Source organism: Phyllopteryx taeniolatus, chromosome 8, assembly GCF_024500385.1.
Source record: "Phyllopteryx taeniolatus isolate TA_2022b chromosome 8, UOR_Ptae_1.2, whole genome shotgun sequence".
NCBI lineage: Eukaryota > Metazoa > Chordata > Actinopteri > Syngnathiformes > Syngnathidae > Phyllopteryx > Phyllopteryx taeniolatus.
This window is the reverse complement of record NC_084509.1, coordinates 20,052,676-20,068,230: the sequence shown is the minus strand read 5'-3', so window position 1 is coordinate 20,068,230 and position 15,555 is coordinate 20,052,676. Positions and strand designations below refer to the sequence as shown.

The following is a 15,555-nucleotide window of genomic DNA, read 5'->3' as shown; positions in this document are numbered from 1 at the left end:
AGGAGCTGTAATAATTTCTGGCAAGTACTGGGTCTTTAGTACACGTAACAACAATCTCCCATCTTCTTCATATGTCAGGGCTGTGGGGTAGGGTGGCAAGACAGAAGTCTTATCTTACAAAGAAAAACATCCAAGCCCAGCAACATTTTGCAAAAACAAATCCCCTAAATGTGTAAAAATGTGTCATGGTCCTATGAAACCAAGGTTGAACTTTTTGGCCATAATTCCAAAAGTTATGTTTGGCGCAAACGCAACAATGCTCAACACCAAAAGAACACCATATTAACAGTGAAGCATTGTGGTGGCAGCATCATGCTTTGGGGCTGTTTTCTAGAGTAAGAAGTGGGGCTTTACTCAAGGTGGAGGGAATTAGAAACAGTTTCCTTGAATATCTGTGGGGTAAACAATCTACCAACTCCACCATTGTGCTTCACATCTCATGACAAATTATGTACAGTATCTGCATGACAAATACAGTTCAAAACTCATATTCAAAGGGTGAAAAAGGAAGATGAATATTTTTCAAATAATGAGGAAATATCTATTGCAAGAATGGTCTTTCATACTTCTATGGTAAGACCCATTCTGAAGTTTTATTGATGGGTTAAGATGTAAAGACACATGATCACCTCTTTAAAAAAAACTATCAGTACAAAGGTAGTTATGTGTAAGATTTTTGGTATGTTATTAGCGTCAGTGGGTATACCTTGTCGAGGACGACATCATTAATAGCAGGAAGACCCTCAGGCTTATTCATGCTGGCTGAGATAAATTGGAATCCCAGAAGAAAACCCCGGTCATACTTTTTCTTCTCCTCTGGATTGATTGGTTTCCATTGTTCTGAAAATAAAATACTTAATTGCATCCCTTTGCTGGAATTTTGTTTCAAATACAGTAAATTACATTTTAAATAAACATCTTCAGACACTTAAGTTTAAGGATAACTTATGTTGTCATGTGTCATCCACTTGAGCACAAAATGAAACTTTGCAACCTTTTATTTGTAATTTTTTTTTTGTGAGGATAAGCAGTATAAAAAAATGGATGGATCTTGGTTTTGAGGCAGTTTACCGTTTATTATAATAATACTGCTAAACGTGGCACACAAGTGTGCTGTGAGAGCAGATCAAGGGTGTCGCGTAACTGATCCAATTTCACCTAATTTGCCTGAAAATTATTCTCAATTACAAATATGTTTTTGTTCATCTCTCCATGCCAGCGACATACAGTGACAGGCAGTACAAATAAAATGCTCTCCTATTAAATGCCAGAATGTAAATAAATCTTTGTATCCACCTGTTGCTATTGTAACAAATGTAAAATAGGTGCATTAGCTCAAGAAATGTTGGGAAACATAATTAAACTATCATTAATTTCAGCCACCTAGGAACAATAGCTATACTGTAACAATACGACCATCCTTCCAGGAGCGAAGTACCTCTACATTATGAGTGAACACTTGCACACCTTCTCCAATTTAAATTGTCCTTTGAAATGACCTCTGCTTTCTATTAGTTTGCTAAAATTAAAATCACCACTTTCATTTCAACCAATGGTTAGATATACCATATAACACATCTTTATTTTTAGGAAAAATAAAAAAATAAATTGTTTTAAATGTGCACGTAAGAGAGATAGTTATTTGTCAAAACTGGACTGTCAGTAAAAGCCAGCGACTGGCGACTGGTATAATGGACCCACCCTCTTTATACCGATATTCCTTGTCAGTTGTGGTCTGCTCGGAAGGGTTTGGCTGAATGTTCTCAGCATCCAGCTTGTCTTCCTTGTCCTCCCAGGTTAAGTCTGTGTCCTCTAGTGCAGGAGACGGAGGAGGTAGTTGCGTTTCAGATGATGTTGCCGAGACAACTTTAGGTTCTGGTGGTACAACTACTTTTTCCTGAAACAGTGGGGGACAAACGTGAATGGTTCCACATTACAACATTACGTACCACTGAATTTCTTTGTATATTATGAGCAGGGACTTTAATTACACATCCTGGTTGTAACAGTTGAAGGGTTGAAATCACATACACACACCTCTTTAAATGCATCCAGTAGATCTCCCACTGCCTCCTTTTTGTTCAAATCCTTCATTTTCCTCTTTTTCTTTGGCACAGATACAGCAGCTACAGAAAAATGGATAAAAGTCATCAAATAAAAAATACTGAGCACAGTTTTTGCCAAAATTTGCTGTAACACTGACAAAATATAATCCTTTACAAAGTGAGAAAACTAGTGCTATAACTTGGAAATGTAATGCACATTATAAATAAGTGGTAAGTAACACACCTTGCATAGTAGTTTCCACAAGGGTATTGGGGACTATCTGGGGAGGACTTGTCACCGTTTCTAGGTCATGGTCATCTTTTGAGCCTGTCACCAGTAAAGATGTCATTACTGCTGTGGCATTGGATTGAGGCATCGGGGAAACAGGAGGATCTGTTTCTACAATCTCAGCCTGCGAGGATGCTGCCTGGGCAATTGTTTCAGCAGGAACATTTAAACTGATGGTAGAAATGGACTCGGCAACAGGTACCGTGGTTGATTCAATAACTGATGGAGGCACTGCCTGAGTCACGGCTTTGGAGGATTTAAGGAGAGGCTGCCGACAAATGTCAGGCTCTGCAATGGGGCTGTCTTCACACTCTTCTGTGCTCGTAACAAGGGCCTCTGGATCTTGGGGGGATGGAAGTGGTAAACCATTAGAAAGGCAGAGCTCCTCAGGCTGAGCAATGGGAGACTCGAGAACAGACTCCTGGCGACTAGATGGGAACATGAGCGAAGGACTTTCTGACACAACCTCAACCACACCATTTGTGGAGGAGGAGAGTGTAAGAGAATTTTCCATAAAAGAAGCATCCTTTGATTGTACCTCCTCCTCTCTAATCACCACATCTACCACATCACGATTTGTGGCTGTGCTTTCTGGGTTTTCCTGAACTGCAGATGAAGGCATAGGATCAGGAAGGGGTGCAGGGTAGGCAGGCACCTCAGGCGCAGATTGGGGCTCTGGGGGTAGTTCTCTGGGAGGTTTGGTGGTGTACATTATGTTTGTAATGGGAATAATGGGCACAGGGGGAGAAATAGAAATGGTGCTCACAGGGGTTTCAAGTGCTTCTGATATTAGAGATAGTATTGTTGGCTTATTGTTCATGTCAGAGGAGGTAGCCTCTGCAGGGGTCGGGTCATCCTTAACAATATCAGGCGGCTGTGACAGAGGAGGCAGCAAAGGTTTTTCTCTATCATCTGGAATGTCAAAAAAAAATAAATGCAAAAACATGTTTTCATTTTATGTACAATAGGTCAATTTTAGGCGCTGGTGATCTTGGACATTCGGACATCCCCCACCTACCAAAACTTAAAATTTATTCTGGTTTAGTTTTGTTTATAATTTTTTGTATAATTTGAGTTCTTGACAAACTGAAAGGTTAACATCATCTTTTTGAAGGTTTGACAATACTGATAATTCCAACCACTGTCACTTTCCAAAGTATGATACTGCTCAGTCACTACACTTCACTATAGTTATGATGATTTGCAGTACTGTTAAAGTTCAACCTTGGTGTCAAACCACAACACATTTTCATTATGTGTTTGAAAACTTAGGTTAAATTTCCTCTGCAGATCTGAGTGCAAAAATACTGTTGCATTACAGGACTAGTGTCTCTCATTTTTTGGAACCGTATTTCCATGTATTTTCAAGTTGCTCATATCAGACATCTACACACACACACACACATCATACCAAATCACACACATGCAGGCATGCAAGTAGTGAAAGTGGGGTGCAAGCAGTGCTGCACCTCTTGACCTTTGAGGTGGGCTTGTTGCTTTGTTCAAGAGCACCTCGACAGTAACCAGGAAGCAGACTAGCATCTCTACAAACACGAGTTGCCATTTTTACATTTTGTCTGTAACAGGACTTGCAGTGACCCGCTATTCCAAAGCACAAGTCCTTACAGATGAGCTACTGCCATGATTTGTTTGCATCTAATTCTTTGACTTAATCAATGTATTTTGAAGTTACCAATATCCACTCAATGGTTTTTACCGAACAGCTGAAAAAATAAGAATTGTATTATTGAAGAAAAATTTTGTACACAATGTTGCCTCGCTCAGAAGTTTTATTTTGAATCAAAATTATTATTTTTTTGGATGTTGTGGGTGTGTCTCCTAAGTACGTTGAAAACACACCCCACTCAGTTTTCCGCTCTCAATCAAATAGGATCGTACATCATTATGTGCTCAAATGTCTTTAGTTAGCTGTAAACTGAATAACCTGTGTTACTGTGTTTAATAAAAAGTTAACGTTCCCTGAAGTTTCTGTTATGTGCACCCACACAAAACAACTATTAGATGACCCCATCGCAAGTCTAGCGAGCTCGCAAACCGGCAGCGGAGCCGTCCAGCTTGCCATCACCTCACTCCATGCCCCTCGCTTGGCATAACACTTCAGGGAAGATACTCTTTTTCGGGTTGTAGGCATAGCTTGATGGCTAACTGCACGCTGTAGTGGTAGAAATGGACCAAGTTATTTATACTAAATAACTCCCAATTGCGGCGAATAGCCGCTGATGAAATGATGCTCAGTATTTATAATAGTGCGAGAGGGCCAACTCATGCCAGAAAGCCCAAGTGCATACTTCGGCTTGGTTTTAGCCATGCCCAAAAAATACAGAAAACTGAAATTGAGAAAAAGAGTTTACTTAATGCTGTTTTTATCACTTCAAACATATTTAATTCAGTTAGAAACTAAACACAGAAAATACTTTACAGGGTCTCTAATGTTGCTGTAAATGTTTTGGTACCCTCAATGACCAATTTTCCATTAAGCCTGAATTGTCAGTTTTGGAGGGATTGACAGTTTGTGGTAATGTCACGATTGTGAAAATGATCTTGACTGTGGACCATGGCATATTAAATCACTTGATGCTTCTTATGCTCTTAGTGGACTATGATTTCTGCTGTGAGATACAGTTCAGTAAATCATAGTAAATCCTGCTAGATCATCTGAACTAAATTCGGGGGTTAGCTTGAGTCTGATGTTGTTTCATAACACTCTCCTGAAAAGGTCTCTCTTCAGGTTGTAGCCAGTTTTCTTTAAAGTCTTGATATGCTTTTTAGTTTTGTATAGTACAAATTAGGATTTCAGCAGGGGTGCTAAATCAGTGCAATTTGAGGAGATTATTTGGATTTCAATCCTCCAGGGATTATAATACAGGAAAGTGTCTTAATATGGAACTCACCTGCTCTAACCTGTAATGGAGCAATAGCAGCTGGGGTGCTCTCACCATTGGCTTGGACCACTCCTGTATCTGAGCCAGATATGTCAGTCTGTAAAAATATAGAAGTCACAATTTTGATGAATGTAAAGAATCTAAAGTAATCCAAACCATATCCCATACCTTAATCATGATTAAGGTATGGGATCATGATTAAGGTATGTATGTCTATTTAGAAAAAAAATATGATGAGCTTTGTATAAAAGGCTAATTAATAAAATCAACTTTAAAAATAAAAAAATTGTGAAGTCAAACTAAATCAACAAATTTACCTGTGGTGGGGTTGGGGTAGAGCCACTATGGCCCCCTGACATAATCTCCTCGGTGATGTCCCGACCACCTTGGTTTGGGTCTCTTATTCTGATCTATGGGAGTTATGGAGAGTCAACAGGAAGAAGTAAGGAAACAATTTACATATGTTGTATACTTGAGTTGGGTTGTCAAGAAGAGTATAATAGATATTAGCCGAATATACAATATTTTAGGGGTAGTACAATAGTAATTGAGACAAGAATCACTCATCATGCATGGCTATAATCAACTTTTCCTGCCTAGAAGCGTATCCTATGACTTGCTTTTATCACTCTTGTAATGTTACAAATTCTAATTGCAGGACACCAAACCAACCACCATACAAATTCCTATCACTTTTAACTGAAATATCAAACAAAAGTCCTTTGTAGCCTTGGGTGGCTGTGAAAATGTTTGTCGTTCAGGAAGAAGAGATCTGACTTGAAAATAGTTTTGCATGGAAACACTCTTGCTCTGCTGCTAGGGAGAGGAAAAACATGGAAGTTTAATCACTCTCACATTAAGTGCCACACGCACAGTAGTGAAACACTCCCTCTCTCTCACTCACGCACTACATGCTTTTTCTAGCAAGTCAGCGCTGCCATGAAACTGGTATGAGCCAGAATGGTACTAAATAAAGTGACACACAGTCATGGGACTAAAATGTCAAACTCAACCTTAAGCTAAAATAGGCACAACAAAGACTCTTCCCTCTCAATGTTTGACTCAAAAAAACAAAATGGTTGTTGACCATTACTAACCTTTGCCAGGCCCCGTCCATTGGTAGCTATTCCTAACAGAGTATTCTCATCCTGGAGTGAAGTGACCGCTTCAGGCAGTTGCAGGCGTGACATTAAACACCATAAAGCAGACGCGTGGTGGAACGTTTTAGGTAATCTTAACTGTCCCAGGCTGAGTACAGAACAGAGGCGGGCTGGGCTCTGTTGCAAGTAGACTAGCTAGCAACTTTACTCCCTCTCTCCTTCACTCATTTGATGAACAGAACAGGGAGGAGAAAAAAGGATGGCCACTGGCCTTATAAAGCTATGGCATTGGAATGTGCAACTCCCGCCCACAGAGACTAACACAGTTAAAGGGGCCCACGAGGGAAGTAGGGGAGACAGCAGTATAAGGAATATGAACATTTAAAGGGAGGAAAGGTTAAAATCAAATGAGATCGTACTAGCAAAATAAACCTCTTTGCTCATTCTTCCTCACTCTTGAGTCAACATGCTGCAAATTTGCTAGAGAAGAGAGGAGACCAGCAGAAGAGGAAGCGGGAGTGCCACAGAACTCAGTAGGGGAGGGGGCATAGTTGGCCACGTGGAACTGAGCAATGTGCTGACATGTCCCACAGCCCCTCCCCCTCTAGTTTTTCCACTTTGACATGAAGTGAGCGTAAGATAGATGAACACTAGGTTAAGAAAACAATTAAAAAGCTAATGATTTTACTTGCAATCAGTGCAACTGACGACAAAATGGGGCAAGGGTTGTCATAAATCAAAAATACACTGTACAACACACGCACTATTTACATTTAACGCAAAAAGTATTTTGGTTCTTTGCACACACACTCTTGTAAATATTTGTATATCTCTTAAGGTGTCCATGGCACAGAATTTAAATCACCACACACTAAGACTGCAATGCACATAACCCTATGGCTGAAAGACAGTCACACACTCAAGCAAATGTGTGACGTTATTTCCCAAATGCCCCTTTCCCATGGTTGTCCCTTGAAAAAGTCAAAGTCCAATCACTGATACGCAGCCAAAAGGAACCCAGTAAAAGTACCAAGGGAAAAGAACGTAGCTTAACGCAGATAATCAGGTACTACAGGCTGTCTGTAAAACTGATTCATCCAACATAGGTTAAGCATTTCAAATATACTTTGATTTTTATTTTGACCTAAACAAATCTAATATTTGCAAAACCTTTACTAAAAGAAAAATACACCACAGACTAGTCTTTTTAAACATTTATAAATGTTTTTTTTTTTTGTCACTGATAACTGCAACGTGTGACTTAAATTTGACCAGCACTGACAAGACAAAAAAAAAAGCAATTGCATAAGATTAGGGTGTAGTAGTGTCGAGCAGCCATCTTCAGAGGAAAGGAAAACCGAGCGACTCTAGAAATGGGACACTTGTGGCATAATTTTACAGCAACACATTATAAAAGTTCACCACTATTTCAATGGCATATATAGAACCCTATGTCCACCAAAAGCAGATTTAGAATATATGAGAGCTTGCGTGATTCAACTGAAAAAACTTTATCCCGTAAGAAATTCATGGTAATGAAAACCATTCAAGAAAAACAGTTCCTCAGTTATGTCGGTCAGATTATAACAATGACGAAATAGAGAAACTTTATTGCTAACATAGGCAATGATCAATTGAATAGAAATGTCATTTTTATCCTAATATTGCCAGTTTTTTGCTCATATGTATCCTAAAGATTAGTTTTTGTCCTTAGTTGTGTTATGATTCTTAGTACAGTATAATGCAGTAGTACAATGTGAAAGTTATGTTCCCATTTACAACCCCAATTCCAATGAAGTTGGGACATTGTGTTAAATATTAAAAAAAACAAGAGTACAATGATTTGCAAATCATGTTCAACCTATAAAAAAAAAAAAAAAAAAAAAAAAAAAAAAAAGCTGGGACATGTGGCACAAAAGTTGAGGAAAGCTCATCAAACAGCTGTTTGGAACACCCCACAGGTGAACAGGCTAATTGGGAACAGGGGGTGCCATGATTGGGTGTAAAAGGAGCTTCCCTGAATTGCTCAGTCATTCACAAGCAAAGATGGGGCGAGGTTCACCTCTTTGTGAACAAGTGCGTGAGAAAATAGTCAAACAGTTTAATGACAATGTTCCTCAACGTACAATTTCAAGGAATTTAGGGATTTCATCATCTACAGTCCATAATATCATCAAAAAGTTCAGAGAATCTGGAGAAATTACTGCATGTAAGCGGCAAGGCCAAAAACCAACATTGAATGCCCGTGACCTTCGATCCTTCAGGCATCAAAAACCGACATCAATGTGTAAAGGATATCACCACATGGGCTCAGGAACACTTCAGAAAACCAATGTCAGTAAATACAGTTCGGCGCTACATCCGTAAGTGCAACTTGAAACTCTACTATGCAAAGCGAAAGCCATTTATCAAAAACACCCAGTAACGCCGCCGGCTTCTCTGGGCCCGAGCTCATCTAAGATGGAATGATGCAAAGTGAAAAAGTGTTCTTTGGTCCGACGAGTCCACATTTCAAATTGTTTTTGGAAATTGTGGAAGTTGTGTCCTCCAGGCCAAAGAGGAAAAGAACCATCCGGACTGTTATGGACGCAAAGTTCAAAAGCCAGCATCTGTGATGTATGGGGCTGTGTTCGTGCCAATGGCATGGGTAACTTACACATCTGTGAAGGCACCATTAATGCTGAAAGGTACATACAGGACGGTGGACGACTGGTTAGAGCGTCAGCCTCACAGTTCTGAGGACCCGGGTTCAATCCCCGGCCCCGCCTGTGTGGAGTTTGCATGTTCTCCCCGTGCCTGCGTGGGTTTTCTCCGGGCGCTCCGGTTTCCTCCCGCATCCCAAAAACATGCATGAATTGGAGACTCTAAATTGCCCGTAGGCATGACTGTGAGTGCGAATGGTTGTTTGTTCCTATGTGCCCTGCGATTGGCTGGCAACCAGTTCAGGGTGTACCCCGCCTCCTGCCCAATGACAGCTGGGATAGGCTCCAGCACGCCTGCGACCCTAGTGAGGAGAAGCGGCTCAGAAAATGGATGGATGGAGGATGGTACATACAGGTTTTGGAGAAACATATGCTGCCATCCAAGCAACGTCTTTTTCATGGACGCCCCTGCTTATTTCAGCAAGACTATGCCAAACCACATTCTGCACGTGTTACAACAGCGTGGCTTCGTAGTAAAAGAGTGCGAGTACTAGACTGGCCTGCCTGCAGTCCAGACCCGTCTCCCATTGAAAATGTGCGGCGCATTATGAAGCATAAAATACGACAACGGGGAAAGCAAGAATGGGAAAGAATTCCACCTACAAAGCTTCAACAATTAGTGTCCTCAGTTCCCAAACGTTTATTGAATGTTGTTAAAAGAAAAAGTGATGTAACACAGTGATAAACATGACCCTGTCCCAGCTTTTTTGGAAGGTGTTGCAGCCATAAAATTCCAAGTTAATGATTATTTGCTAAAAACAAAGTTTATCAGTTTGGACATTAAATATCTTGCCTTTGAAGTGTATTCAATTAAATATAGGTTGAACATGATTTGCAAATCATTGTATTCTGTTTTTATTTATGTTTAACACAACGTCCCAACTTCATTGGCATTGGGGTTGTACATGGGCAGATCTGTAGATGAGATCGATCAATATCACCAGTAGAAAAAAAAATTCTTTGAGAGTTCATTTTCTGAACCAAATAAAAAAACAAAAGCTGCTGACTATTTAGGGAAGACATTTCACAGTTAAATATTTACTTCATTTTTTTTTTTTTTTATCTTGTTTTATTGCATTGCACAGCATTTTGTGAATACAGTGGAACCTCGATAAAATGGACCCCGATATAACAGATATTGGGTAAAAACAAGCGTTGGGACTGAACAATGTGTCCATAAATAGTTTCCATATGTCACTTAAAATGCCATAGACAAAGTGTGTTAGTTCCAGAATTGGCCGCTGTTGTTTGCTGGAGCTGTGGCGCAATGCAGGCAGACAATGAGAGTGACGTATTTCCAGGTCACAGCTATAAACTAATACTAGATCTTCCCGTGCCTACGTGCCAGCCATGTCGAATGTGGGGCATTGACCTGGCGGCCATATGACAATGGTATATCTATTGTCTATTGTACATAGAACAGAGAGAGAGCGTCATGGCTGCAGCGTTAACTCTGAAGACTACAAAAGTCTTTGGAGTCTGGAACATGCCATCTTTGGTACGGTAACAGTTTTTTGTCAAGCCGTTCAACGCTGGTAAAAGATTTGGAACTAGGAAGCACACAGTTCCTCCCAGCTCATGAAAGTGACTCGCCTATGATGAGTACTGTACGTCAACAATGCCATCATGACCAAGCACACCGGCGTGGTAAGTTTGGATAAAATGTGAAACTGTCAAACATTTTCAAGCTTTTTTTAATATTTATTTACAATAACTATGTACTGTAATAGCCGTTTTTAGGCCGTTTTTGTACTGTACAGTAATAAGGGTGCATATGGCCTCAAAAAAAGAAAAGTGCTTCAATTTAACGGACAATCGGCTATATCGGACGAGGCCCACCCACCCCTATTAATCCGTTCTATTGAGGTTCCAATGTTCATGGGTAAGCCACATTGTAGTGATGATTCTGATGCAACTTGCACTATTGTTGTCTGTTAAGACTTGGCCTGAGGTTTCTAGTTCAAATCCTCTTGTCATCCAAAGATATAGAGACTAGGACTGGTTACAGTAAAAGTACCGGAACTCTTCCCAACTACTGCTGTAGTGTTTGTGAGTAAGGCACCAAATATTTCTAACCTGTTAGCATTGTGATGATAAAATACCAAGTTTAAGTGAATATCCCCAATAGGTGTCCATTTTTTAACAAAATATTTGAAATTGGTAGGACCTTACAAAACTGATTCCGTTAAAGTGTTCCTCATTACTAGAGGATTCATCCATCCATTTTCCGTACCGGTTATCCTTACTTTGGTCACGGGCGTGCTGGCGCTTCTCTCAGCTGACTCTGGGTGAGAGGCAGGGTACACCCTGAACTGGTCGCCAGCCAATCACAGGGCACACATAGACAAACAACTATTCGCACTCACATTCATACCAATGGGCAATTGACACTGACCTGTTTACGTTCCCGTTTGGTGTGGACATGTTGGGGAGGCTGTGGTTGTGGTTGCTGCTGTTGAGGGGCAGGGTTCATGATGACAGGTGTTTGCTGCACTGGGGGTGGGAATTGAGGCTGGGCTGGATAGTAGGCTCCGGCTGTGGATCAGACAGAACAGTATTAATCAAAACATGCAAGCTTAATCCTACAATCGTGAAATGACACTAACATAAGCCTGACATTGAGGCACAAAAGAAGTACACAGCAACACAGTCTACAGCATGTAGACAAAATCATTCATGTGAGGTGCAAAAACATTTTTGGGGGAAGAGGACATTTGATCCTAATGATTTACAATACAACAACGAAAGTTTATTAGCCATTATTATTCACTGTAGATATATAATGCCATTACAGTGGAAAAGACAGCTTTTTTTTTTTATTTTTATTTTTTTTACTTAAGGTCTAAAGGCCCCTCATTGGCAGTCATGGTGAGTGTAACATTGCACTTTAGCTACAGAAATTCATCTGGAAATTTGGGGGGGGGGGGGGAAGGAAAAAAAAAAAAAAAAAAAAAAAAAAAAAAACTTTATTTGGTGAAAACATTTGAATTTCACTTCAAGGATCCAACCACAAGAGCTGGACGAATTGGCTGGGGAGAGGGAAGTCTGGTCTTCCCTGCTTGAGCTGCTGCCCTTGCGACCCGACCACGGATACGCGTTAGAAAATGGATTGGACAGGGGGAAATTTGGACTTTCCTATGCTGGCAATAAATGTCAACAGAGGATCAAAAAAATCTTAAAATTTCCAACTGGAAAAAAAAACAATAGGAAGACAAAATGGCAATTCCAGAATGCGGAAAAAAACGACAATGGCCCATTTGTGCAGTGATTAAATTAAATCCACCTAGACTATTTTGAAAACAATTTTTCTGAGATCGCAGCAGGTAAAAAAAAATAAAAATTATCATATCATAACACCAGAAATAAACAGGCCCGCATCCCACATTTGTCATGGGAAATCCTCAAAATGATCAAAATCTGATACCATGCTCAGCACACAGATGCTTAGTAGGGGTTTGTCAAAGTACAAACCCAAGAATTGACCCAAAATTCCCACTGCCTGCTTCAAACCACAAAGGCCAACTTCTTGTTCAATTTCAGGCATGTGTTAATGAGACTTGTTTTGGAATCCTATTATGATAGACATGTCCAACCAATTTCATGTAGATCAATGAAACTGGTGTTGAGGGCTGTACTTTTAAACTTCCCAGAGCGCGCTATTGAATGCATTTTGTGAAGTTGTATCGGGAATCCATAAAATAGATACATTTCCACCAGGATACACGCAGGCACAAAAATTGCTGAGTTTTGGAGAAGGTTGAGGCCCCCAAAAAGGAGGTACTTTCATTGCAAAAATATATACAGCGATTATTAGTATGATCAGTGTTACTGGACTACTAAATTCTTAATATTGCCTAGACTATGTATTTTGTATATGTGTTTATGTCTGAAATGTATATTTAGTTTGGACACAAATTCCTTGTGTGTTTTAACATACTTGGCCAATAAAGATGATTCTGATTTTAATGTGGGCTTTGCACCACCTGGTGCTCAGGTCGTAATAAACTGTATAGCCCAGCATATGAAAGTTAAGCGAACCAGTCGCAAATGTGCCATTTGCTGCTTTGGCTTTCACCAGAGCAACACAGTACACATCTTATTATAAACAACACATGCAATGATATGAAAAATCTGCACACCCCTGTTCAAATACAAGGTTTTTGTGACAAAAAAAAAAAAGCCCAAGATAAATCATTTGTAAGTGCTCTGTCCTGGGTTGTTTAACACATCTAGATGTAAATACCATAAAATAAAAGCTGGAATTCTGAACATTGGTCTCATATTCATCTTTTAAACTGAAACCCAAATGTCTTCAGTATACAACAAAAACAAAGGAATTGACCTTGCTGTTCCAATAACTTTGGAAGGGACTGTACCATGGAACACAATAAAGACAGTCCTCATCAAGTGGAGAAAATATGATACAACAGTGACATTACCAAGACCTGGGCATCTAAAACTAATCAGGGAGGCTACCTAGGGCTGAAAGCAACATTGAAGGAGCTGTGGGAATTTCTGGCCAAGTTTAGTATATTTGATTGTTAACAATCTCCCATCTTCTTCATACTGTATATCTGTGCTATGGGGTAGGGTGGCAAGATGGAAGCCTTATCTTACAAAGCAATGCATCCAAACCCAGCTACAATTTGCAAAAACACACCTAAAACCTCCCAAAAGCAAGTGGGAAAACGTGTTAATATTTGACAAAACCAAGGTTGTACTTTTTGGCCATAATTGAATGTGTACGTGAGACATATACAACACTGTAGATCACCAAAAGAACACCATACCAACTGTGAAGCATGGCCGTGGCAACATAATACTTTGTGGCTGTTTTTCTTTAGCTGAAACTGGGGCCATTGTCAAGGTGGGGGTAATTCTGAACAGTTCCAAATACCAGGCAGTGTTAGCACAAAACATTTAGGCTGCTTCTATACCTTCCCATTTGTTATAGGTCACACCAATGGTGGAAAAAGAAAAAAAAGAAAAATTATTAATCTTGGTTTTATTTATTTTTTAAATGCCATTTGAACAGAGGTGTACTGCCCTCTCAATGCTCTCTCTCAATTACTAATACAACCCCAATTCCAATGAAGTTGGGACGTTGTGTTAAACATAAAAAAAACAGAAAACAATGACTTGAAAATCATGTTCAACCTATATTTAATTGAATAGACCACAAAGACAAGATATGTAATGTTCAAACTGATCAACTTGATTGTTTTTAGCAAATAATCATAAACTTGGAAATTTATGGCTGCAACACGTTCCAAAAAAGCTGGGAGAGGTGGCAAAAAGACTGAGAAAGTTGAGGAATGCTCATCAAACACCTGTTTGGAACAACCCACAGGTGAGCAGGCTAATTGGGAACAGGTGGGTACCATGATAGGGTATAAAAGGAGCTTCCTTGAATTGCTCAGTCATTCATAAGCAAAGATGGGGCGAGGTTCACCTCTTTGTGAACAAGTGCGTGAGAAAATAGTCGAACAGTTTAAGGACAATGTTCCTCAACGTACAATTGCAAGGAATTTAGGGATTTCATCATCTACGGTCCATGATATCATCTAAAGGTTCAGAAAATCTGGAGAGATCACTGTATGTTAGCGGCAAGACCGAAAACCAACATTGAATGCCTGTGACCTCTAATCCCTCAGCTGGCACTGCATTTTCTCTGGGCCGAGCTCAGATGGACTGATGAAAAGTGGAAAAGCGTTCTGTGGTCCGACGAGTCCACATTTCAAATTGTTTTTAGAAATTGTGGACGTCGTGTCCTCCGGGCCAAAGAGGAAAAGAACCATCCACTGTTATGGACGCAAAAGCCAGCATTTGTGATGGTATGGGGCTGTGTTAGTGCCAATGGCATGGGTAACTTACACATCTGTGAAGGCACCATAAATACTGAAAGGTACATACAGGTTTTGGAGAAACATATGCTGCCATCCAAGCAACATCTTTTTCATGGACATCCCCTTCTTATTTCAGCAAGACAATGCCAAACCACATTCTGCAAGTGTTACAACAGCGTGGCTTCGTAGTAAAAGAGTGCGGGTACTAGACTGGCCTGCCTGCAGTCCAGACCTGTCTCCCATTGAAAATGTGTCGCGCATTATGAAGCATAAAATACGACAACGGGGAAAGCAAGAATGGGAAAGAATTCCACCTACAAAGCTTCAACAATTAGTGTCCTCAGTTCACAAACGTTTATTGAATTTTGTTAAAAGAAAAGGTGATGTAACAGTGGTAAACATGACCCTGTCCCAGCTTTTTTGGAATGTGTTGCAGCCATAAAATTCTAATTTAATGATTATTTGCTAAAAGCAATAAAGTTTCAGTTTGAACAATAAATATCTTGTCTTTGTAGTGTATCAATTACATATAGGTTGAACATGATTTGCAAATCATTGCATTCTGTTTTTATTTGTTTAACACAACGTCCAGACTTCATTGGAATTGGGGTTGTATATGCATAGGAATGTTCTCACTCTGCGCACGTTGTGAATATATGCAAAATCACTG

The 15,555-nt window shown here is 39.9% G+C and overlaps 1 protein-coding gene across 15 annotated transcripts in view; it reads right to left on the bottom strand.

Annotated features, from left to right (window-relative positions):
- LOC133482742 (eukaryotic translation initiation factor 4 gamma 1-like) overlaps positions 1-15,555 on the bottom strand; it is a 61,211-nt gene that overhangs the window by 17,357 nt on the left and 28,299 nt on the right. For 14 of the 15 annotated variants that reach the window (XR_009789918.1, XM_061783192.1, XM_061783193.1 and 11 more), the window contains 7 exons: positions 11,435-11,574; positions 5,555-5,647; positions 5,247-5,334; positions 2,290-3,246; positions 2,038-2,126; positions 1,702-1,897; positions 707-840 (listed from right to left, as the gene is read on the bottom strand). Coding sequence is in view for 14 of the 15 variants with exons in the window: in XM_061783192.1 (XP_061639176.1) it covers positions 707-840; positions 1,702-1,897; positions 2,038-2,126; positions 2,290-3,246; positions 5,247-5,334; positions 5,555-5,647; positions 11,435-11,574 (1,697 nt within the window). In the remaining variant the exon portion in view is untranslated. Of the gene's footprint in view, positions 1-706; positions 841-1,701; positions 1,898-2,037; positions 2,127-2,289; positions 3,247-5,246; positions 5,335-5,554; positions 5,648-6,334; positions 7,303-11,434; positions 11,575-15,555 lie in introns of those variants that run through there. The other variant, XM_061783205.1, reaches the window with a different exon arrangement.